At 36.1% G+C, this 26,053-nt stretch overlaps 1 protein-coding gene and 1 long non-coding RNA gene across 2 annotated transcripts in view; one reads left to right on the top strand and one right to left on the bottom strand.

The window, feature by feature from the left end:
• Positions 1-24,415, top strand: part of LOC124436049 (transmembrane protein 161B-like) — a 36,223-nt gene extending 11,808 nt beyond the window's left edge. Inside the window, exons 3-13 of the mRNA XM_046985976.1 lie at positions 11,214-11,312; positions 12,158-12,254; positions 13,949-14,077; positions 15,308-15,326; positions 15,548-15,730; positions 16,622-16,682; positions 16,787-16,933; positions 17,106-17,207; positions 17,289-17,463; positions 18,277-18,373; positions 23,863-24,415. Coding sequence (XP_046841932.1) covers positions 11,214-11,312; positions 12,158-12,254; positions 13,949-14,077; positions 15,308-15,326; positions 15,548-15,730; positions 16,622-16,682; positions 16,787-16,933; positions 17,106-17,207; positions 17,289-17,463; positions 18,277-18,373; positions 23,863-24,080 — 1,327 coding nt within the window. The 3' untranslated portion in view covers positions 24,081-24,415. The remainder of the gene's footprint in view (positions 1-11,213; positions 11,313-12,157; positions 12,255-13,948; positions 14,078-15,307; positions 15,327-15,547; positions 15,731-16,621; positions 16,683-16,786; positions 16,934-17,105; positions 17,208-17,288; positions 17,464-18,276; positions 18,374-23,862) is intronic.
• On the bottom strand, positions 1,281-5,868 carry LOC124437110. The gene is made up of 4 exons (XR_006945583.1): positions 5,783-5,868; positions 2,599-2,794; positions 2,158-2,489; positions 1,281-1,710 (listed from the first exon to the last, which is right to left on the bottom strand). It is a non-coding gene; the product is annotated as an uncharacterized LOC124437110 (long non-coding RNA).
• Positions 24,416-26,053: the final 1,638 nt, after the last annotated feature.

Here is a 26,053-nt window from a genome sequence, read left to right as displayed (position 1 = left end):
ATCTTTTGTTGTTTTTAAAGTAAGCGGCGGGTGAGATTCGCATGCATTTTAAATGAAAGTTGAAATTTCATTATCGTACTTGTTGAATCATTTTATTGAATTTAATACGATTTGTGCTTATTTAACATAAACTACAAATGACAAACGTTGAGATGTCGTTCGTCCCTATGTTTCACTTGTGCTTCGATCTTTTACATTTTTATACTTTTACTGTTTTAAGTGCAATGTTTGCATTAAATACATGATGATTGGTGTTTTGAATTCTGGATACGTTCTTGTGATTAAGTTATGGAAAAATATATTAAGTACAATTTTAAATCAGAGCTACTTAACAACGACACAGAATAGAAATATACAGAAGGGTCACTCGTGTTGGAACCTTGATGTTTTGTCCAGCCGGTTGATAAGGGTTTTTACTCGCTCTCAACCTTTGCAATTATCCGAAAGTCTTTTCTTAATCTCAAATTCATTATTCAATAATGAAGTAATGTAATTATGATGGTTGAAAACAAGTTATAAACCCTAATCATCTGGCTGGAATAATGGCCGAAATGAGGACGCGCTATGTACACCTGAGTGACCCTTATTCTGTGACAATCATTATTCTGTGATAATGACATCAAAATGTCTTTCTTTATCCTCCAAAAGGTTTTTCAAAGCCATTTTCTTGGCACCAATTCTCGAAGGAATCTTTGATATGTTCGATCAGCTTTTCCATTCGTTCTGCGTTTTTGTTTTTTTCTGCGCTTTTGGATTCCTCTTCTCCTTCGGATTCCTCTTCTCTTTCGGATTCCTCTTTGCTTTCGTATTCCTCTTCGCTTTCGGATTCCTCTTCGCTTTCGGATTCCTCTTCGCTTTCGGATTCTTTTGCGTAAACTCTGATATATCTGTCCTGGAAACTTCGTGGCAACATTTCACTTACTTGTTCTCTCTTTATTTCAAATGGTTTGCGTTGAGATTTATCGAAAAACATCACAGCCTCAACTGGATTTTTACCCTTCATTCCAAAATTGATCGTTACTTTTGAAACAAATATATTTTCTTTTCAACTCTCCTTCCGATAAGTTAACCAAGTCTTCGGCAATTTTATTTCGCAGAGATTCGAACTTCGATTGTAGTTTACTTTTTTTGTCGTCATTTGATTTTAGAGAGCTTTGGCCGCAAAATTTGTACAGCTTTCGTTTTTGTATGCGTCTTATCTTCTTCTTTGCGTCTGCGAAATCAGGGTCCCTGTTTCGCAGTATATCGTAGAGAATGCTATCTGTTAAAACAGAATATTGCTTCATATTTTTTTTCTTTTTCTTGGCTTTTTCCACTGATTCGGAAATTTTCATGACTTTGTCAACTTTCTTGAACGCCTTATATAGCAGGTCTTCTATTGGTGCCTGAGTTTTGTGCTTGTAAACTCTGTGATGGAGGGACCAACGGGTGTGGAATAATTCATACAAGTTAAACACCTCTTTGTCGCGTACACAGATCTGAAGTTGTTGGTTATTAGGGTTAGACATGATGCGAACATTTTGAAAGTAGCGTCGATGGTCAAAAGTACATTTCACTCCAACATTAGCGCAGTCACGGGCAAAATAATCAAACTTGTCACAGTCGATACCATTTCGTTTGTTTGACACGATTTCATAAAGAAACCATTTTGGTTGACCTGTAAATGGACATATCCTTTCTACCTTTCGTCTTCTTTGTTGGGGTCTTTACCTGCATACAACGAGAATTTATAAAGTCTCGGACTGTAATATAAATGTGGAGTTGTGTTACTGGAATAATAATTTGGGAGGAATAATAAATAATGAAAGTAGTCAGTAATAAGAAACCTGAAAGCCTTATCAACGGATGTCAATTTTTGTTATTTCAGAATTATATCAGACAAGAAAGGAGAAATTTGATGGAACAAAATCTCAACTCAATGAGGATAAAGTTTCATTTTTAGAGAGAGTGCGCCATCATTTTGATAGCTACTTTAGAAAATGAACAGACAGCAGTGACAGGCTTCAGACATTAAGATTCAAATGGGAATTCAGAATCAAAGCGTATCAAAATCAAATAATATTTGTGTCTGTAATATTAGGTGTTTCTTATTTTATACATTTCAAATGAAAAAGCTTTGTGGACTATGTAGGTAACGATCCCTGCGTTTGGCAATACCTTTGATAAGTTCCTTGATGAATTTTTTCTCATCCTCTCCAAGTCGAAAATCTTTAAAACTCTGCCTAAGTTCTGAGTTTTTCTCGAGCATGAAATCAAAAAGTTTGCAAGACGCATCCTCATGTTCCCACTCCAAATCAGGTCTTAGCCTTTTGATGTATACACCATCAAAGAAATGAGAGAAAGGTCCATGGCCAAGATCATGACAAAGTCCGGCTATTTTGATACAAATGCATTCTTCATCTGTGATCTCAACCTCTCCACGATGAAGCTCTTGTAGTTTATCAATCAATATGCCACACAAATAAGAGGTTCCAAGAGAATGTTCAAACCTGTGTGAAATCAAAATTTTTAAGGTGAATATTTATTCTGGTTTGAACATCCTCGATTACATCGATCATGAATGAGATCGCATGACATTTTTAGTATCAATAACTATACCTAGTGTGAGTTGCTCCAGGGTAAACGAAGTCACAGATTCCCAACTGCTTGATATCTTTCAAACGCTGGAATTGTGGTGTGTTGATAATTTTGACCAACAAAGGATGAAGCTCGATGAAGCCATGAATTGGATCGTTGAATATCGTTTTTCCAACTGGCTTGTTTCATTCGTTGCTGTTGCACGATCTCCCATATCCTACATTTATTGAAAATTTAAAATAAAGCAAATTACTTAGATGGCTTTAGTTTCATTTAAAGTAATAAACCTTGGCTTCCGTCGTTTCTGTTCTCCTACCTTCTCGTGATCTTTGGCTTTAAACACAACATGTTCAAACCCATAACTTAAATGTGTATTTTTAAACAATTAATTATAAAATGTGCACTGACATGTAGCTTACCTTATAAGGAAGCAACCTTATAAGGAAGATTATCTAGACAAATCTTACAGACAGCAATGTGAATGAAAGAAAGTCATAAATGTTGGCTTTGGGATTTAATTCCGAGTCTTTATATAAATTTGCTTGGATTTTTATTTTGAAGTAGTTCTTGTGGTAGAGAAGAAAAGGGTGCGGCGTTGGTTTCTGAGTAGAATAATTTCAATATGTGTTATTAAACACAGCATTTTAAACAATAAATTATATATCATGTACACTGACAAATATCTTTCGACATATTTCATAGAATGAACACCTTATTCTGATGCAAAAATAACAATGTTCCTTTAAGCGGTCTTAATGCGCGTGTTTGTTTTTTTAGCAAATTTTACGTAACCCAATGATTAATCAGCGAATTTTGCAATATTTTCTTTCTAAATCTATCGATTCATGTTGCATGTCAATATTGCATATTGATTGTTGCCGCAGTTATTATTCATTTTAGCCATGTAAATTTCAAAACACTTTCAAACGACTTAGGGATTAGGTAGATTTTGAACCTCTAATAGCGCAGCAAAAGATTTATCCTCATTTGAAAATATGTGTAAACAAGGCAATACAATGTCAGTAGTGGAAAGTTTTGTATTAGCAGACGATATTTGTCATCACAACATTGACAAGACCAAAGAGTTTATGAGTCTAGAACAAAATTTTCCAATATGTTCTTCTACTAATCTTAGTTTTAATTTGTAATCGATTAGTTTTTTGTTATTCATAAATTGTTGGAATTGTTAAGGCACGTTGATGAACGGGTTTAATTTTTTTTATAAAGTTTAGCATAGTAAAACCGAAGACTGCAATTTCACTTTTCATTAACGATTTGGAATCATCAAGCATATTCAATATCATGCATTTTTAGATGTTGCGGAACTTTCTGTGTGTTTAACAGAACAGTTATATACGTGAAAAATTTTCATGGTACATCATAATAACTTTATCTTCTCGTTTTAATCGTTTATATGTTCTGGTGATAACAGGTATCGTCTTTTCTGTACGAGAATTTCACATTATGACTTGAGATAAATTATGTTACTGCATATATGCAGCAAACCAAAAAATATCTGAAGAAATTTTCAGCCAAACTTGTTGCTGGAAGTTGCCTCCTATTGACAAAGCCTTCCTATGGTTTCGTCTTTGAAAATTCTTGTTTCTCATCTTGAAGCGTTCTCGATGAGATTGAACCAATAAATTATTTGCTGGGAGGATTTTTCACGCGTGCGCCATAAAACAATGAAATGTAGGAAAATAGAACTACGCTTTATTATAATTGCTAAAACATTTTGGATTGTTTCAAAACCAGTATTGCCGATTGCCGAGATTCTGTTGCATATGCCTAAAATTTTTCATTACAAAGTTTTCTAAGGTAGCTATAAAAGAAATATAAATTAAACACAACAATTCAAATCTAAATCTTACATATATCTTAATTAAATATTAAACGTGCAGTGGCAGGTAGCCTACCTTAAAACGAAAATTTCTGTTTATATTGAAAATTAAATAGATAAATCTGCTGCCATATATCAATGTAGATCTAAAAAAGTTGTAGATCAATGCAGTGAATTTCTGTATTTGTTGTTCAAATGTGTCTGGTGTATAGGTGTATATGTGTTCTTTCAAATTTTAAATCTTTTAGTGCGGGGTAATACGAAAGCCGGAATTTTTGCATTCAAACGACGTTTTAAAAACATAAAATAACGTAGAGTTAATGAGTTCAGTAATAGTTGCTAGCTTGAAGAAAATTATTTTGTCGTCGGCATTTTCTTCCAATAAAAGATAGTACATCTGATAAAATTATGGATTTATATCTATGGCAACTCCCTGTGCTCACATTTTAAAGTAAATTTCTTTTGTGCGTGAGCATGAAAGAACAAACTTATCGCGGAAGTTTTTCTCCTAGCAGCTGTTCCGATTTCAAATACTTTTCTAGTTGTTTACTCAACGTAGCGTCAACGAACCTTCTTTTGTAGCTGATGAAACAGGTTTTTTCTTTGCGAGGCGGTGTTATCAAGTTAATCTTTTCGAGAAAACACTCACATGATACAATTGTCTTACTTGTAATGTACATATACAGGTAGCACTCTCGTATTGAACCGACCATACATGTTGTCTTCCCAACATAAAGGAGAACTAATATCATGAGTTCAACAATACTTGAACGAAATCATTTTCTTCCGTATGCATTTTCTTCCATAGAAATAAGTACATTTAACGAATTTATCGGTGTTCGTTCAAATCAACAACAATTTTTTATTGTTCTCCATATTTATTGTCTGTAATCATAAACTACTAAAATGATCACGAACTATTTTTTGTAGCAGCTGTTCCAATATCAGAACATTTTTGTCGTATTTCAAAAATTTAAAATTTATTTTGAATGAGCGATGGGAATGAAGGTTTCTGATTGCAGTTCAACTATTTAAGATAGAATTCAAAAGACGAAGGTTTCTACATATTTTGTTATGTCTGAAGTAAAAACAAAGGTATGATAAAATATTCTCAACAAAAACGCTTCGCGACGAGAAGCGAGAGCTGGCGCCGGCAAAATCAAATGAAATATTTAGACTGTGTTCAAAACAAGACAAGCTCCTGTCAGAATTTTTCACTGAAATATCTTTTGCCAGTTTTATCGTTTATTGCATTTTGCTTTTATTTTGTTTTTTTTGAGGCAATGAATCCTTTTCATCTGGTAAATGCTAAATTCTCATCACGACACTTTCATTATATAAAGAATAAGAAATAATTTCACACACCTTCTACTTAACTATGTCTTATCGTTTTTATATGAAGATCACTGACGTTTATATTTGTTCACCAAACACAAGCTCCGTGTAATCTTCTCTGCAACTAAAACGATTGAAAGATAACAAACAGACTCGCCCTTTCTTTATTTGCCTGGTAGAGATCACGTGCATACACAAAGCGAATCTGTTAACCAATAAATTACTTGCTTTGGTGATTTTTCACTCATGCGCTATAAAACAATGAAATGTAAGAAAATAGAACTATGCTTTCCTGTAATAGACCGCTCTGAAATGGCATCAACACATGCGCACAAAAGCAAGTTACAAAAGCAAAGTGGCTAGCAAGTGTAAATTAGCTGCAAAAGAGACATTGCACGAATGAAGATTTTTCGTGATTTTGTGCCGGTCCATGAAAACATGCAACAAATTCCACTTTTCATTCCGGTTTCACTTCTTTCCGGTCTCATGTAAACAAAGCCTTATACTGTACTGAAGTTCAAAACTATATTCGTATTCAAAATAATTGTAAATCGGCCACTACAATAGTCAGTTTCAGGAAGTTCTTTTTGTTGAATCGATGTTGTTGGTATTCACCACAAAATGGATGAGAACACCCAATTGAATCCTTGACGAAAATTGTTTTCTTGCCGGCATTTCTCTTTCGATGTAAAAATGATAACTCTGACAAATTTTATTACAGCCAAAGTTCATGTGAGCTCCGCGTTTTAAAATTTTCTGCAAATTTCTTTTGTCTCTGAGCACAAAAGTACAAAGTTTTTTTCGCAGTTTCCGTTCCGATTTGAAAACGTAAATTTTAGTTTATATTTATTCTATATATGCAGATGACTTCTTAATTTGCATTTTTCATACTAATTTTGACATAGTAAACAGTTTGGCTTCTATAAGAAATGTCAAAGTCATCAGACGTAGAATGCTCAATTTTGTTCAATGTGCAAAAAGAAGAGAAAGTGTAACTTTTGTGAAGATGAAGTTTTAATTCTACCCGAAATGATCACATCTTAACGATCTAATCATCATTTTTTTGTTATCGGCATTGAAAGGTTTCCAAAAAGTTATTTTGAATACGTCACTGATAAGGTAACTTACACCTTCGAAAAGAATATTGTTGAATTACTTAATTGTCAGCTTTTAACCTATATAGATCGAAGTAACGATGAACAATATTTTTTAATTGTGTCTAGGTTTTAGCAAAATAAATAATAGCTGTTAATTTTAAATTAAAAGTACCTCCTTTACAATGTCATTGGTGATAAATATTCATTTAGTAAAATCTAACCAATCAATACACATTTGTTTATTTTTCTGACCGCTAAATCTCCAATGTTGGTAAAAATGGTAGAAATGACACATAGCCACGAATCAATGAAACATTTCTTCAGTCACGATAATCTTTTACAAAATTTAGTCTTTTTGCAGAACTTTCTTTACAATTTTGGAGATTTATGTTCTTATTCACGTTAGCTATGTTGATTTTAAGAACTATGTAGTCTTGCAATGGCTAAAGTTCATAAAAAACATGCAAATTTAAAAATATTTTAGTGCGGGGTAATACGGAAGCCGGAAGTTTTGCATTCAACCGACTTTTAAAAACATAAAATAACGTAGAGTTTATGAGTTTAGTAATAGTTTCTAACTTGAAGAAAATTATATTGTTGTCGGCATTTTCTTCCAATAAAAGGTAGTACATCTGATAAAATTATGGATTTATATCCATGGCAACTTCCTGTGCTCACATTTTAAGTAAATTTCTTTTGTGTGTGAGAATGGAAGAACAAATTTATCGCGGAAATTTTTTCCTAGCAGCTGTTCCGATTTCAAAGACTTTTCTAGTAGTTTATTTAACGTAGCGTCAACAAACCTTCTTTTGTAGCTGGTGAACAAGGTATTTGCGTTGCGACGAGGTGTTATGAAGTTAATCTTTTCGAGAAAACACTTGATACAAGTGTCTTATTTGTAATGTACATATACAGGTGGCAGTCTCGTATTGAACCGACCATACATGCTGTCTTCCCAACATAAAGGAGAACTAATATCATGAGTTCAACAATACTTGAAAAAAATTATTTTCTTCCGTATGCATTTTCTTCCAATAAAATAAGTACATTTAACGAATTTATCGATGCTCGTTCATATCAACTACAATTTTTTGTTCTCCATATTTTTGTTTGTGATCATAAACTATTAAAATGATCACGAAATTTTTTGTAGCAGCTGTTCCAGTTTCAAAATAATTTTGTCGTACTACAAAACTTAAAATTTATTTTGAATGAACGATGGGAATGAAGGTTTCTGTTTGCAATGCAACTATTTAAGATAGAATTCAGAAGACGAAGGTTTCTATAATATTTATTTTGTTATGTCTCAAGTAAAATGTCAATAAAACAATGGCATGATAAAGTACTCTCAATAAAAGTGCGTCGCGACGAGAGCGAGCTTACAAAATCAAATGAAATATTTAGACTGTGTTCAAAACAAGACAAGCTCCAGTGAGAATTTTTCACTGAAATATCTTTTGCCTGTTTTATCGTTTATTGCATTTTGCTTTTATTTAGTTTCTTTGAGGCAATGAATCCTTTTCATCTGGTAAATGCTAAATACTCATCACGACACTTTCATTATATAAAGAATAAGAAATAACTTCACCCACCTTCTACTTAACTATGTCTTATAGTTTTTATATAAAGATCACTGCCGTTTATATTTCTTCACCAAACACAAGCTTCGTGTAATCTTCTCTCTCCAACCAAAAGGATTGAAAGATAACAAACAGACTCGCCTTTCTTTTTTTGCCTGCTAGAAATCACGTGCATAGGCAACGCCAATATATGAACCAATAAAATAATTGCTGTGGTGATTTTTCACGCATGCGCTAAAAACAATGAAATGTGTCAAAATGGAATTATGCTTTCTTATGATCGCTTTAACATTTGGATTGTTTGAAAAGCAATAGTGCCGACATTCTGTTGCATATGCCTAAAGTTTTTCATTACGAAGTTTGTAAATGTAGCTGTAAGAGAACTATAAATTAAACACAACAATTTCTAAAACACGACAACACACAAATCTTCATTAAATATTAAACGTGCAATGACAGGTGGCCCACCTTAAAAGGAAAATTACCGTACGTGGAAAATTAAATAGTTAAACCAGCTGCCATATATCGATATAGATAAGTAAATCTATGATCAATGCAGTGAATTTCTGCATTTGTTATTCAACCGTGTCTTATGAATCTGTGAGCCTGTAGGACCAAAACATTGCATTCCTTTCTATAGGAACTCTACTTGATCTATTAAGGTTCCTTCGAGATTAGTATAAAGGATATGATAATTAAGGCTGCATTCGGAATACGTTTCAAAGAAACAAATAACAGCTGTATTATGGTCGCTAAATTTATGACCATCTTCTCAGTAAAGTTTAGAGGGTTGAGGAAAGCATCCGTTTGAAAGTCCGGCAAATTTATTTGCTATTTTATCTATTCTCTGGCTTCGCCTTTCTGCCTGTTGTTGCAGCACTATAACATTAGAATTTTTGACTGTTTTTATCTCAAAAGCTTTGTTGTTTCGGCATACTTCATGCCATCTTCTATGCGAAGTGAATAAATAGAATGGTTATAAGACATTTAAAATAGACGACAAATTTTTTTATAGCAAACATGTTTCGGCATACTTAGACACGGCTCACACAGCTTACCATATAAGAAGCAACCTTATAAGGAAATTTATCTAGACAAATCTTGCATACAGCACTGTGGATCAAAGAAAATCATAAATGCTGGCTTTGTGATTTAATTCTGAGTCTTTCTATAAGTTTTCTGGGATTTTTATTTTGAAGTAGTTCTCGTGAAAGACAAAAAAGGGTAGAGCGTCGTTGGTTTCTGTGGAGAATAAATTCAAGATGTGTTATTAAACACAGCATTTTAAACAATAAATTATAGATCATGTACAATGGCAAATATCTTCCGAAATTTTTCTTAGAATGGACACCTTATGCTGCTGCAAAAACAACAATCTCCCTTTAAGTGGTCTTAATGCTTGTGTTTGTTTTTTCAGCAAGTTTTACGTAACTCAGTGGTTAATCAGCGATTTTGCAACATTTTCTTTCTAAATTTATCGATTCATGTTGCATGTCAATATTGCAAATTCATTGTTGCCGCTGTTATCATTCATTTTAGCAATGTGAACTTCAAAACACTTTCAAACGGATTAAAGGCTAGGTAGATTTTGAACCTCTAAATGGCCCAGCAAAAGATTTATCCTCCTTTGAAAATATGTGTAAACAAGGCAATACAATGTCAGTAGTGGGAAGTTTTGTATTAGCAGACGATATTTGTCATCACAACATTGACAAGACCAGAGAAATCATGAGTCTAAAACAAATTTTCCAGGATGTTCTTCTGCTAACTTTAGTTTTTAATTTGTAACCGATTCGTTTTTTGTTATTCATAAATTGTTGGATTTGTTAACGTACGTTGATCAACAGGCTATAAATTTTTTATAAAGTTCATCATAGTAGAAGGGAAAGCGGCAATTTCAGTTTTCATAAACTATTTGGAATCCTCGAGCATATTCAATAACATGAATTTCTGGGTATTACAGATCATCTTTGACTCGCCTGACGCCAAGGATGTTGCATTGTTAATTTTATCTTGTTGGTTGAAAATTAGTAGATGTGTTTAACAGAAAAGCTATATAACTTGCAAGAAAAACTTTTCATGGCACAATAAATTGGTGCAGCAAACCAAAAAATATCTGAAGAAATTGTCAGCCAAACTTGTTGCTAGAAGTTGCTTCTGATTGAACAAAGCCTTTACGATGGTTTGTTTTTGTGGTGTACTCCTACATGTACGGGCTAACATTTTAAGGGGAGCAATTTAAACATTTTTAATCTGAAATGGCTTAATTCACCAAACTTTCCTGCAAATAATGCCTTTCTAGCTTTGTCTGCCCAAGGTTTTAGGTGCCTACTCCACCTAATATGCATATGGGAATATTTTAGTCATGTTTGGAGCTTTGCACTCAGTCAACTGGTCTTATAAACTTAACCATTTCTTAATCTCCCCCTCCCTTCTGGCTTTGTCTGCCCAAGGTTTTAGGTGCTTGCTCCCACCTAACATGCATATGGGAATACTTTGTCATGTTTGGAACTTTGCACTCAGTTAACTGCTCTTATAATCTAAACCATTTCCCAATCTCCCTTTAGAAATAATACTATACATCATAGAAAATTCATCTGGATTTGGCTTTTTACTTTTAGGCACTGTTTGGTATAAAAGTTGTCCTAACCTTGATGGTAGCATTGTTTCTTCACAAATTTTCACCATATGTGTGGCCACTTGGTTATTATGCAGTGGGTATGTTGTCTCAGGTGTTTGTCTTTGAAATTTTCTGTTGTAATTTTCACATATGTCTTTCCTTAGATTGGTACGTCATGTACCATCCTCTGACACAGAGTTGAGAAAACTCCTTGGTAAAACACAAAGAACAAAGTCAAATAAAGCTAAGCGTTCTGATGCAAGGTATTAATTATAAAGATTTGTTTTCACATTTTGTCGTTGCATTTATTGTTTTTTTTTACATTGTTACTATTGCTACACTTTCGGTACACATTTTGCGATATATTTTTGACATTTTATAAGGGCCTGCACAGTATGATATAGCTTTTTCAATATATCTTACCTTGTATATTATTTCACTTTGTTTTAAAAATTATCTTCATGTGAAGAATGGTCCAGTCTGGCTTGGCAAGATTACCCCCAAATGAAGCAGTTTCTCCTCATTAAAGGTCTTATTTGAAAGCATAAAATGGGCTTCCCTGGCTTAACTGGGCTGGAAGTGAGGAGACTGTACATGCTGTTGTTTCACATGTTTATTCTAATATGGCGGCTAATTCAAAAGCGACAATGATCATTTGAAAAATAAGTTTAAAAGTTTTATCTAATTATGCTGCATTGTAGCTAGTAGCATCATGATTGTGGTTTCAAATCAAAAAAATCGTGGAATGTTCAAGTTTAAACACATTCAAATATTGGCACAAAATGCAACAAATTAATATTTGAAAATGTTGGAATGTGCAAGTCTAAACACATTTGAACTTTAGCACAAAATGGAACAAGTATTGACAACATTTTAGAAGGGGGATTGACAGCATTTAAGAAGAACCAGCCTGTCTTATACAACTTCAAATACATATTAGCCTCTGGCAAACTGGCCAGCGCAGCCAAACTGGGTTTGCCTTTCTTATATGAACAGGCTCTTACAATTGATCTGTTATTCTATTGTCATCTTGTCCAGGCTAAAATCAGCATAAACTAAACAGTTGTTATTCATAAACACCGTTAATGTTTCTCTTTTTGTTCTGTAGGAAAAAGGAAGAAAATAATGGAGCATCAATTCAATTTATATCTTCTGAGCCGTTATCCATACCTTGCAACATGAACATTCAACTGAGAACAGTGAATGTAAGATTGCTTTTCAATACCTGAAGTATATTTCAAATTTGTCACATTTTAAAGTGCGTATGACCTCATCATGGGGTTGTATTAATTCCGACACATCTCAAATAATGATTTGACAACTTCAAGAAAATGTGCATTTCCAAAGCTCTAGTGTGTTCAAAGACATATTTTGAAAAAAATGGGTGAACCTTTTCGGAATGGAACACAAGAATATATAAATATGCGTTGAACTTATAATACAATATACTTTTCTTGTACCTATGCAGTGTTTAAAAAGTTATAAACAAAACATACTTTGCAAAAAATCTATTACAACGCATAACTTACAACATAATTTCTACATTGTTGTTGAAAGTGCATTTCTGGGATCCAGGACTTTGGGTGCGCCGTCGTTTTCTGATCCTGTACCTGAGTTATATTATTTTTGATATTTTTTTTGTATGTAGAAAGTATTGTAGAAGTTGTCAACTAACTTTTTGAGGACTGTTAGAATCAATAGCCCCAAAATGTGGTCATAAGCAGTGTCTCTTGTATCAGTGGTTTATTCAGTCTTTGCGTGTATATACAGGGGGGTTGTATTATTGTAAGAATCGGGGGGTAAAGTCTTTCTTGTTCATTGAGCATATGATTTTGAGGCAGGGTGTGAGGTTTTGTTTCATTGACGTAAATTATGAATGCGACTGTGATTGATAAACTGTTCAATCAGAAATTGCTTGCCCGAATTTGAAAAAAATTCGGATTTTGTTGTGCTGTCAATCACAAGATTACATGCTAACATGAAGTCCTTGTACTAAAGAAATCTGTCTTGGGTAGTTTCACGTGTAAGTAATAAAACGTATAATGACACATTATTTACTTACATAATACATTGCCATATGTGAGATTACATTGCTGTGAATTTTGTTGTGCAATTTGACAACTATATTATAATACTCAAATATGACCAAACTCTGGTCTCAAGCAGGACGAGTGAACGCCCGATAGGCGTCTTGCATGTCTTGTTGCTTGCAGACAAGCAAGAATATCTTCATTCATTTACTGGAGGGGGTAGGTTGTACTTAGCTTCGAAAGCACTATCCACTGCATATTGGCTATTTTAAGTATTTTAAAATAGGGTTGTTATTGTTTCACAAAATAAAACCATGTTTTCATTGTTATAAGTGTTAAAGGGTTTATTGTATTAGTTGTCATCTTTATATAGTAGTTTTTCTGCTTTTTAAAGAGACATTTAAAACAAACGTGGTTTTCTTATATGGTGGAAAACACTATCTAACTTTTCTCCCACAAGCTCCAATGACAATAGTCAAAAAATAGCTACATTCCACAACTTTCAACATTGTCTATATGTAATAAAATTCTTGCACCATCCCTCTTTCATTCGAGTTATTGGAAGATGACTACCCCCCACTATATACCCCATTACATCATAACTTCAATCTTTCGGCATAGTAAGTAGATGTGTAATGAAATTTTGTAACGCCCCCCTTTCTTTTCATGTATTTGAAGATGACTACCCCCCTGTAAATATGCCATAACGTTATAACCTCAAGCTTTCATTATTGTCGATATGTACTGAAACTTTGCACCATGCCCCCTTTCTTTCGAAGTATTGAAAGTTGGAAACTCCCCCCCTCCCCCCTCAATAAATACACTATAAAATTATATTGTAAAACTAACATAAAACACTTTCCCATTAGGTTGATGAAACAGATTTGATATTTCAATGTTATTATACAGAATACAAGTGGCTCGTTGATTTTGCTGTGTCTGCCGTGATATTCAATATCATCATCGAGGGGATTTCGTGTTTATTTCCCGCTCTTTACGTAACGACATCAGTGTGACGCCATTATGGAATTTCTTGGGCATATTTTTGCCATGTATCCTTTTAATGAAACGAAAGGGATCTTAAGCTTGACTTAATGTCAGCCTTGAAAACGAGTCGGCCTGATTGCTGACTTTCAGTCTTCAAAGTCGGCAAATTTATGCAGACCTTTCATTTTATTGCAGTAAAATCCGCGATATTTTTGTTCATCGTGTACTGTAAAAAACCTTTCTAACTGTTAGAAAATTGAGTTAGACATTGCGCGTTCTAAGCACTCAGGCTAATCAAAAGCTCGTCAATTATGAAGGCAAACTGCTATGGTGGAAGTTCGGACATTCGTTTCGTTTTCATTAAGTTTGCAAATTATCAAAATTGTTATCAAAATGTTATCAAAAATTTTGTGACCGAGAATTGACATTAGAATATTTTTGCATATTTTCCGGGTTCTAACTTGGTAACTTGGGTGTTAACTCGACTTATGGATGGTTGGTTCTGTACAAATGCGATATTTTAGGTTAAGTTTGCAACCAAACATTCCGACATAAAAATTGCCAGCAAAGTTTGGCATTTCTTTCGCCGATCTTACTTTCGTCTTTTCTCGTGCTTCAAGCATTTATGTAAACACTCACAAAGTTCCGTGGTCAGTTCTTAAAGTTAAACACCCACGAAGTTCCGTGGTCAGTTCTTAAAGCTAAACACTCACGAAGTTCCGTGGTCTGTTCTTAAAGCTAAACACTCACGAAGTTCCGTGGTCAATTCTTAAAGCTAAACACTCACGAAGTTCCGTGGTCAGTTCTTAAAGTTAAACACTCACGAAGTTCCGTGGTCAGTTCTTAAGTTAAACACCCACGAAGTTCCGTGGTCAGTTCTTAAAGCTAAACACTCACGAAGTTCCGTGGTCAGTTCTTAAAGCTAAACACTCACGAAGTTCCGTGGTCAGTTCTTAAAGATGGTCGTGCAGTGTAAATATTTCTGTGTTTACTGACTGCAAAAGCACAAGATTTCTATAGAAATAAAGAATCATCTCAAATGTTCATAACAGGACCAAACTTGCTGACTCGCCACTTTACTAGAATCAAAGATTGATCCACGAGGATTTTTGCGGCTCTTCGATTTATTGAGCGGAAGGCGATTGCTGTGATTGTTGAAAATCTCTTTATTCTATTGAATAGACAAAAACGTTCCTTCACTATGTCGGTCGACAGAATTTATCTTTTTTAAAAAAATATAGACGGGGGCAAGGACTAAGGGTATGCGGAGCCGAAGATTGTTAATGGTTGGGCCCACCCCCCTCACAAGCTAAGTACGATCTCTTCTCATTACTTAATGTATTTAATGTATTGAAAATGCTTCTCTGATATTTTTGTGACCCTTGCGTAATGAAGGTATTTATGTATTTTAAATTCGAGTCCAGCCTAGCTCAGAGCTAAATAAACACGACACATGGGACAGTGACCACCCCTCCTGTAAGGTTGTTATGCTTTCCTTTACTCTACATACAGACGTGTTTTGTTTCTGCTCACGGCTTCCTATTGGTCGGGTGATGATTCAGGAGAAAAATCTGTCTGCTTAACATTTGGTGTTTTTTTCTTTTTTCTGGCGATGGCCATTTTGGTAGTCGACGAATCTATGTTGGAGTTCAATTTGGACTCGGGTAATCTTTTAATTTAGTTGTTAAACTTTTTCTCGAATATTTTTTTAACATAAATATCACTGAAATGAGCAGAAAACCGTGAAATCATTATAACGCGCTGAATGAGATGTCGTTATTAGATGAGAAAGTGCAGCGAATTATAAAGGATTGGAAGACAATTATTATGTGTTGCTTCATTTGGGTCAGATTTGATTTGCTTTTCTCTAAGATTCACTTCGGATCATCTCACATTGATCCTGATTTACAAGAATTCGGATTTGAACTAAACTAACTTAACTAACATTCACGAACCCCGTTAATTCGACCTGCTTTTATTTGCTTAGAAACATTCTTAAGTCTTGGCACAGTATAGGAATGTACAGTAGGTTCACTTCGATGTGCAAATGGCTGCGTATATTTAATTAGTTTACTAGCTGCCGTTTGCCATATCGTCAATCCTATTGGTCACAAAATGCAATTTACTGGTTGCCAATATAATAATCACATGCCTAATAAGATATGCGTTGCAAGAAAAGATTCAATGGAGTGGTTCTACTGTATTTTCTCTATACTGTGGTCTTGGTAAGTCTCTGTTTACCTGCCCGACGGGTCTTTCTGACCTTCAAATCAAGCTTCATCACTTGCATTTTGTTTGTTTTTTTTTACATCGCAATAACACAGCTCTTTGTTTTTTTACGACTTTCGTGGACAATGAAGTTCTTCTAAAAAGTTAAAATAACTGTACTTTAAAAGGTGTCTCCTAGAAGCAAGATTCCGTATTTTGCCAAATACCGACGAAATCTTGTCTTTCTAATCAAGAAACATTAGTAAATTTTCACTTACTCCGTTTTATGAGCTTTCAATCTACTCCGAATCTTTTTCGTCTCATGTTTGAGTCGACTTTCTCTTTAGGTTACGAAATATTCTCTGAAGAAGCTGAATTATTTTTGAAGAAACAAGGATTCACACGAGAGTAAGTCAATTCCTTACGACACGAGTCTCAAGAACGCGACATTTAAATTAAAACCATAACGAAGCATTAATGTTCTTACACTTTGTCTTAATTGTCTTCAACAGAGGGGGATCCGCTCCAATATGGATTTTCAAACTCGCGCTCGCTGTTATCTCGGGCATTATCGGAGCCTTCCTCGGCTTTCCTGGCATTAGAATATCAATAATGTTCTTGGATTTGATAGAGCAATACAAATCTAACAGGTTGCTTCTGTAAGTAGGAATACTTGTCTAACAAGTTTCTTCCATAAGTAGTATGTGTAGCGTTAATGACATTAAATATTCATCATAATTAAATTGTGTTTATGAATCCGCTTCACTTTGTTGTCATGTATTGAGATAATGGGTTTAATGTACGACCGCTGACCATTTTTTAAATTTTTAGTGTCCTTTTTTATGTAAATTTCTTCGCTCCTCTTTGTCTTGTTTTATTGTGGATCAAACCCTTGGCTCGCGAATACTTCACGAGCAGAAATAATTCATTTTCGTAAGTGAAGAAATGACTTCCCTCGTTCTTCTCATGTTTTTGTAGCTACTTTCTCTAAACTAACGTTTGTGTATTTTATAGAGTATCGGACTCAAACTTTGATAACATTCGCATTGGAGTCATCTTACTTTGTTGTCTTATGCGGTTTTTCCTTACCAAAATGCATCTACAGGCTTTCTTAGACATCGCCAAAGTTAAAGTGAATAGAATGAAAAGGGAAGCGGGCAGAACGAATAGTTCTGCTTTGCAAAAAAAGGTAAAAATTTTGTTTTAATTTATTCCCGACACTATTTCTACTTAATTTACGATTTTGCGGAAGCCACATTTTGTGAAATATTTGTTCTTCGACCGATGGACTGCGGTGAAACATATTTAATTTTTGTTCGCTACAATTTAAATTAAATGTTTAGATTTGTATGGAAATTCACAGTTTGTTACGAAGTTAACGATTCGACATTTTACTACGCTGGTTTTTGATTTTATTGAATTATTTAAGGCCAGTACGTGTAATTTTTCTTTTCAATTAAAACGAATTTCCAAAAGCAAGCAGAAAAATTTTGTACTATGCAAGAAGCAGAACAAAAAACATATAAGAATACTGGTCTGAAGAAAAGCATTTAGAAAGTGAGTTTTATTTTCTAAACATTCCCCGCGTGTTTCTAAAATTCTATAGAAACAGGATGAACGTTTTCTATTTCGTAAATAGAACATCAATGTTCCTCATGCATGTGTTGATGAATGCGTTCTTAGTTGCTCTGTTAAAATTTTATTTTCAACTATCAAAGAAAACAATTATTTCTTGAAACTATATAGAACTATGCAAAATGGCGTCTTGGTAAGAGTATTTGCACAATGAAGAAATGTAAATATCTCTAAAGAGAAGTAAATTAACATAATGAAACTGAACTAGTTGTTAAGTATTTTTAAATGATCATGCCATACAGTCAGAAAACTGTTATGTAAATTTCTGTGTTTATATTATTAATTTGAGCTAATGTACATTTTCGCAATATCCTTCATATTATAATGTTCACTTTCAAATATCGTTGTATTTTATGTGTTTTTTTAGATTTTTAGTGTTTTTTATTATTTATCTGTGGCTTCTCTTCAATATTTGACTCCAGTTATCCTTTTGGTCTTTCTGACGATATCTTTAAGAACTGCAGGTACACATTGGGATTATTGGGTATACTGGGTAGTCTTTATTCATTCTTTAAGAGCTGCAGGTAAATATTGAGATTATTGCGAATACTGGGTAGTCTTTAGTCATTCTTTAAGAGCTGCAGGGACATATTGGGATTATTTGGTATACTGGGTAGTCTTTAGTCATTCTTTAAGAGCTTCAGGTACATATCAGGATTATTGGGTGTACTGGGTAGTCTTTAGTCATTCTTTAAGAGCTGCAGGTACATATTGGGATTATTGGGTATACTGGGTAGTCTTTAGTAATTCTTTAAGAGCTGCAGGTACATATTGGGATTATTGGGTATACTGGGTAGTCTTTAGTCATTCTTTAAGAGCTGCAGGTACATATTGGGATTATTTGGTATACTGGGTAGTCTTTAGTCATTCTTTAAGAGCTTCAGGTACATATCGGGATTATTGGGTGTACTGGGTAGTCTTTAGTCATTCTTTAAGAGCTGCAGGTACATATTGGGATTATTGAGTATACTGGGTAGTCTTTAGTTGTTCTTTAAGAACAGCAGGTACATATTGAGGTTTATTGGATGTTGTGAGTAATCTTTAGTTGTTTTAAAAACAACTAGCAATATTGAATTTATTGGAGATGCTTGTTAGTTTATGTTGTTCGTCCATCGCAAGCGATGATGACCTTGACCAGTTAACTCAAGTACTAGAAGATTGGGTACGGTGAGTTCTGAGGTGGCTAATGAGTCCAATCTTGGCACGGAATGTTCTTGAACACGAAGGGCAAACCAGAGATGCATCTGATGTTGAAGCACTGGCTGCTCTTGATTTCCGCAGCTCACGTTTCTGTTTGGCATCCACAGTCCGCCTTTCTTCTGATGCTTGACAGCCCTTAAAGATGAGATCGCGCCAGGTTGATCGGTTCCTGCAAGTTTGTCCCATGTTGCGGTGTTGATGTTAAAGGACTTCAGTGAGGTCTTTAATGTGTCCTTGAACCGCTTCTTCTGGCCTCCGACTGATCTTTTGCCGTTGGAGAGCTCACCATAGCAGTTGCTTAGGTATCCGCTCATCTGGCATGCGAGCAATGTGGCCCGCCCATCGGATCTGTGCTCTCATCAGCAAGGTGTAGATGGATGGCTGGTTGGATCGAGAGAGGACATCTGTGTCTGGCACCTTGTCTTGCCACTTGATTCTCAATATCCGACGGAGACAGGTTGTGTGGAAGTGATTCAGCTGTCTCGCATGCCTCTGGTAAACAGTCCAGGATTCACATGCAAAAAGGAGAGTTGGTAATACTATGGCAGAGTAGACCTTCAGTTTCGTTGCAGTGGTGATCCCTCTACGCTCCCAAACGTTTGTGCGCAACCTGCCAAATGCGGAGCTGGCTTTGGCGATCCGGTTGTTCACCTCTGCATCAATAGTCACGGCTCTGGAAAGAGTGCTCCTAAATATGTGAATTTGTCAACTGTCTGCAGACGCTGTCCATTCACCAGTATGGTAGGCTCAGTGTAGTGTGTACGAGGAGAAGGCTGATGCATGACCTCTGTCTTCTTGGTACTGATGGTTAGACCAAAGTTGTCACAGGCTGCGGAAAATTTATTCATGCTGATCTGCAACTCCGATTCTGAAGACGCGTTGAGGGCGCAGTCATCAGCAAACAGGAAGTCACGAATGATGGTCTCCTTAACCTTGGTGATAGCTTGCAGTCTACGTAGGTTGAATACGCTCCCATCCATTCTATATTTGATGCTGATACCATCTACACCATCGTGATAAGCATCAGTTAACATGGCAGTGAAAACCATGCTGAACAATGTTGGAGCCAGTACGCAGCCCTGTTTGACACCATTTGTGACTGGGAAGGGTTCGGAGTATTCACCATCAGCTAGTACTCTGGCCAACATGCCATCGTGAAATTGACGAACCATCAAGATGAATTTCTCTGGACAGCCAAACTTGGACATAATTCTCCACAGGCCTTGACGGGAGACTGTGTCAAAAGCTTTTGTCAAATCAACAAAGGTGGTGTACAGATCTTGGTTCTGCTCTTGACACTTTTCCTGGAGTTGTCGTGCTGCGAAGATCATATCAACAGTTCCACGGCCCTTACGAAAACCACACTGTGATTCTGGTAGCAGTCCTTCTTCAAGGTGGTCTATTAGCCGGTTTAGTAACACTCGGGCAAGAACTTTCCCAGCTATTGATAGGAGTGAGATGCCACGATGATTATCACAGGACTGACGATTACCCTTCCTCTTGTATAGGTGAATAATCGAGGCATCTTTCAATTCCTGGGGGATGGATCCTTTTGCCCAGAAGGATTGGAAGAGGTCAGTGAGCTTCTGGATAAATGTGGGACCACCAACTTTATATATCTCGGATGGAATAGCATCTGCACCAGGGGCTTTACCACTAGAGAGCTTGTTTAATGCCTCCCTGACTTCTGATTCAACAGGTGGAACATCCATGGTCGTGTTGATGTTGACCTGGGGCAACCTGTATATTGCCTTATCATTGATGGAAGAAGGACGGTTGAGGACAGCTTCAAAATGTTCAGCCCACCTATGCAAGATCTTTTCCTTCTCGGTAATTAGTGAAGTCCCATCTGAGCTCAAGAGAGGGGAATTTCCTGACGATCGAGGTCCATATATGGTGTTGAGAGCTTCATAGAACCGTTTTGTATCATTTCTGTCGGCATAGGCTTGGATTTCATCAGCCTTAGCACTGAGCCAGGAATCTCTCATCGCCTGCAGCTTACACTGAATTGTTCTCCGTGCACTGGCAAAGGCATTCTTGTAGGCTGAAGTTGGATCATCTTGGTAAGCACGATGAAGTCTGCGCTTTTCATCAAGTAGGGCCTGAATCTCCTCATCATTCTCATCAAACCAATCATGCTGATGTCGGGAAGGGTAGCCCAACACTTGAACTGCAGTTGAGTGAACTGTGTCCCTAAAGGATTGCCAGTCTTCTTCGACGTTACCTCCAGGATTGAAGTTGGCAATTTTGGAATCTAGGTCTGTGGATAGAGCTGCACTTGTTTGATGGTTTTTCAGCTTGGCAACATTTATCCTCTTTTTGGTCATACATCCCTGTGGACGTCTCTTTGGTTTGATGCGGATGTTCATTTTAGAGATGATGAGTCTGTGGTCAGTCCAGCACTCTGCACCACACATGGCCTTGGTAATTCTGACATCCTGCCTGTCTTTCTTCCTGACAATGATGTAGTCGATGAGATGCCAGTGTTTCGACCGGGGGTGCATCCATGATGTTTTGTTCCTGTTGGACAACCGGAATATTGTGTTGGTTAAAAGCAGACCATGCGATGAGCATAACTCCAGCAGGCCCAGGCCATTGCTGTTGCACTTGCCTACCCCACTCTTTCCAATGACTCCATCCCAGGCAGAATCACGGCCTACCCTTGCGTTAAAATCCCCAAGGAGGATCAGCTTATCAGTACTGCGCACGGATGAAAGCATAGTATCCAGATCTTCGTAGAATCTGTCTTTCACATCTTCAGGATTTTTCATTGTAGGTGCATAGGCACTGATGAGTGTGGCCCGTTTACCATCATGTAGATGAATCTGCATTGACATGAGACGATCGTTTGTACCTTTAGGGAGATTGGCAAGCTTTTGCACAAGATGGTTCCTGATGGCAAAACTTACCCCAGACTCTCGACGCTCATCGGCAGAACGGCCACTCCAGAAGAAAGTGTAGCCACCTACATTTTCAGTCAGCTGCCCCTCATTAGCGAAACGAGTCTCACTCAGTGCTGCAATGTCGATGTTATATCTTGCAAGTTCTCGGGCAACTAAAGCAGTCCTCCTCTCTGGTCTGTCTGTTGAAGGGTTGTCAAGTAATGTACGCACATTCCATGTGCCTAAGGTGATCGGTGTCACCTTAAATTTTTTCTTTCCTTTATTTCGACCGCTGGTGTGGGATTCCCGCCAACCGCGGCTTGCTGGCCAGGATGAGGGTTAAAGCAGGCTTTTTTTAGGACACCTTTTCTAGTCCCTTCCTCATGTGAGGTGAGCAGTGCATCCCTAAAAAGGGCTGCTCAGACACCCAGGTAGACGCCGAGTTCACTGCTGCTTCAGTCAGTACGAAAGCGACCATTAGACCTGGGCCGCCTGTGTGCAGGTCTGCAACTACAGCTCCCAGTGTATCCACACCTGCTGCTTCGTCGCTCGCCCATCGCCACAGGGCTTCAGGAAGAAAAAAAATCTTAACTTCTAGGTTGAGTGGTGTTGTCAAGACTTTTGCAAGAATTTATTATAGTGAGGAAAAGCTGGCAGACGTCAACCTCACTCTTCTCTGAAATCTCATGGATCCAGTGGCAAGACAATGTCGAGACGACTGGTGGTGACCTCAGATGCAGGAGTATTCGGTTACTGCTAGATGTTATGCAGTCCATCATCGGAGCTCCATCCGGAACCAGACAAGGATAGTTTGGGACAGCAAAATACCAAAACGGAACAAGATGGATGGCGGATGAAGGCAGCACAACGGCGAGTCATGGCAGATGGACCCTGGGACCAACTAACCTACCAGAACAAACAGCACCTGGTCTAACCGCACTGTTCTCCAGCAGTTTAAGGAACAAGTCCAGCCGGCACATAACTCACAAGATGCTCTTGAGAGACCAGGTATCTAACCTACAACGGCCACGAATCGCCATGTGCTACCTTTGATGTTTTGGCAATGCTGTCAACCTCTCAAAGATGGTTGGACGAGATAACTTCTCAAAGATGGAAAGATGAGATCACTTTGTCTGGGCACGTCGCTGGCAGTACTGTCTACGGCATTACAGGTAGCAAATGTTGATCATTATCATGATGATAACAAATGGCCAGACCAAATTGGGATTATTGGGTATACTGGGTAGTCTTTAGTCATTCTTTAAGAGCTGCAGGTACATATTGGGATTATTTGGTATACTGGGTAGTCTTTAGTCATTCTTTAAGAGCTTCAGGTACATATCGGGATTATTGGGTGTACTGGGTAGTCTTTAGTCATTCTTTAAGAGCTGCAGGTACATATTGGGATTATTGAGTATACTGGGTAGTCTTTAGTTGTTCTTTAAGAACAGCAGGTACATATTGAGGTTTATTGGATGTTGTGAGTAATCTTTAGTTGTTTTAAAAACAACTAGCAATATTGAATTTATTGGAGATGCTTGTTAGTTTATAGTACCCAAATCATTAACAATTCATCGAATTCTAGCTACCTGGTCTCATGTAGTCAATTTCCAACTGTAAATTAAAGGGACCGCTGACCAGTTAGGACAAGAGCTACAGCCGCCCCTTTCCCCACAATAATTTCTACCTTGACTTGCAAACATTGCGAATGCGTTTGTTTTGAGATTGTAAAGGGATTGGCCTCCTTTCCCTTTCTCAATAAAGATCTTCCTATGTCCCTTGGTTGTACGTACTTTGTTGCAAATAAAAGTTTCTCCGTTATATTGTCGAAGACAGTTAGAACTAGTGTTATAAATGCATTTTCTTCACAGGTACTACCGACTGGGAGTCGACCAATGCTTTAATGAAACGTCTTCAGAAATCAATGCTCGTTTCGAATGTCACGGTGAACGCTGTTCAAAATCTACGTCACGTGTTCGTGTCGGAACTTGTCAGAGCTGTGACGTCATATTTCACGTGGTGGATATGCCTGGCGATGTTTATGACGTCTGCTTTTGGTGTTGTCTATCATCAGGTGTTTTATGTATAGATGTGTACAGTGACGGTAAGAAATATGGTTATTTGTATTGGATTGGGATGGATTATGTTGAAGTCGGAAGCTCTCGGCAGAATTCGTAGGTAACCGACTTGTTGGCAAATTTTATCATAGCTTACTCAAATTTTATCAATCATAGTCTGGGTAATGCAGTAGCGCTCTGTAATGTCCGACTGGCCAATTTTGAGGATTTTTGGCAAATTAGATTTTATAGATTTTGAATACTATCTGGACGAATCGCCATTCTATAGTTATGTTTTATCAATGAATATTGGATGATCATCACAATCAATATTACTTTTTTATTGTGCTCATCTACGTAACACAAACTTTGAATGTCAATTATTGTCTCTTTGTTTCACTCATGCAGACTTCGCTGTCTTTTGCTTTAAAACTTCCTTTTAGTATTTTGTACATTTGAGATATTTAACAAGTAGAATACTAGCTCGAGATTTTATGAGGTGATAGTTGATGATGGCGAAGCCTGAATGAACTTCTTAGGGTGGTGGAAATCGAGAACAAATTTGTGAACGAACTCTCTCGAATTCTCTTTTCAAGTAAACAATCTAATTCATCGTATGACACTAAGTAAAACGCTAGACAGAAACCATAATTGTTTGCTACTTGCTATCTAATTAGAATTCGATAAGAAGTATAATAGCCAATCAAATTACAGCATTTGCTATAGAATAAGAGTAAGATTCGTGTAATTATCAATTACATTATAAGCAATCTAATGGTTTATTAGTAGAATCATATTAGTATTCATGAAGAGGAAGGTTGCTATTATAATTTTCATTAATTTGTTTTGTGCATATGTTGTTGATATCTCTATTAAAAGCGAACGAATGTTACTCGATACATATAAAGTTATTTTAAAGGAACTTTTTTTATTTTACATTTAAATATCTTTAAGTCGAATTTAGTGGCAACTTTACTCTTCTTTTTTATTGTCTTTCAGGTAAACAATAAAATATATCGTCAGAAGCCTTAGTAAAACGCGAGACAGCAGCCATGTTTTTTCATGCATACGCCCAAAAAGTAATGAAATGTACGAAAATGGAATTGTGCTTTCCTATAATCGCTTGATCATTTTGGATTGTTTCAAAACCAATAGTGCCGTGACTCTGTTGCATATGCATAAAATTTTTGATTATGAAGTTTTTTAAAGTAACTTTAAAAAAAATAAATTAAACACAACAAGCTCAAATCCAAATCTTACATATATCTTTTAAGTATATAGCATCATTCTTTAGCATCCATGATCTTGTGCTCAATTTGATAGTTTATGTAATTTTTATTTAGAAATTTGCTCATTTTTGCAATTTGTGATAAAATTCAAAAATATGTTTTCATTTTAAAATACTGATTGAAGATATTATAAAAGGAGTAGCAGGGCTGTGCATTTTGTTGATGAAAGTTGAACATTTATCATATAGCTATTTTTCAAACATTTATTGAATTTGATTGATAATGTGTCAAGCACATACAATTTAGTGAAATTAAAATAACAAATTACAAAATAATTTACGCGAATTATTTTAAACAACTCAGACAAAATTCTTTACGAATAAAGTTTTTCTGTACATCGCAGAAAAGGTTGGTGATAAAAACGCCACCACGAAAACAACTCTAAAATAATACATGCAAAGTCAACAGAGTAAATACATAAACATTTGGTGACACTAGTCATGCCTAGGGATGTTTATGACATCAGCATTTAGTGTCGTCTGTAATCATATCTTCGATAAACAATTATGTACAATGAGATGTAAGACATATTTTGCATGGCTTAAATTGGGGTTTGTTGAAGTTGAAAGCTCTCAGCAGAATTTGTACGTTTCCAATACATCGGCTCGTTTTGTTTTTAAGTCGATTTTTATCACCTGAGGAATACAGTATAGCAGTGTCTATATCAGCTGCTGTTCAAAATTTTCGACAATTTTCGGCATAATAGATTTATATAT

This window comes from Xenia sp. Carnegie-2017, unplaced genomic scaffold, assembly GCF_021976095.1.
Source record: "Xenia sp. Carnegie-2017 unplaced genomic scaffold, XeniaSp_v1 HiC_scaffold_16, whole genome shotgun sequence".
Taxonomy (NCBI): Eukaryota; Metazoa; Cnidaria; class Anthozoa; order Malacalcyonacea; family Xeniidae; genus Xenia; species Xenia sp. Carnegie-2017.
This window is presented reverse-complemented; position numbering and strand designations above follow the sequence as displayed.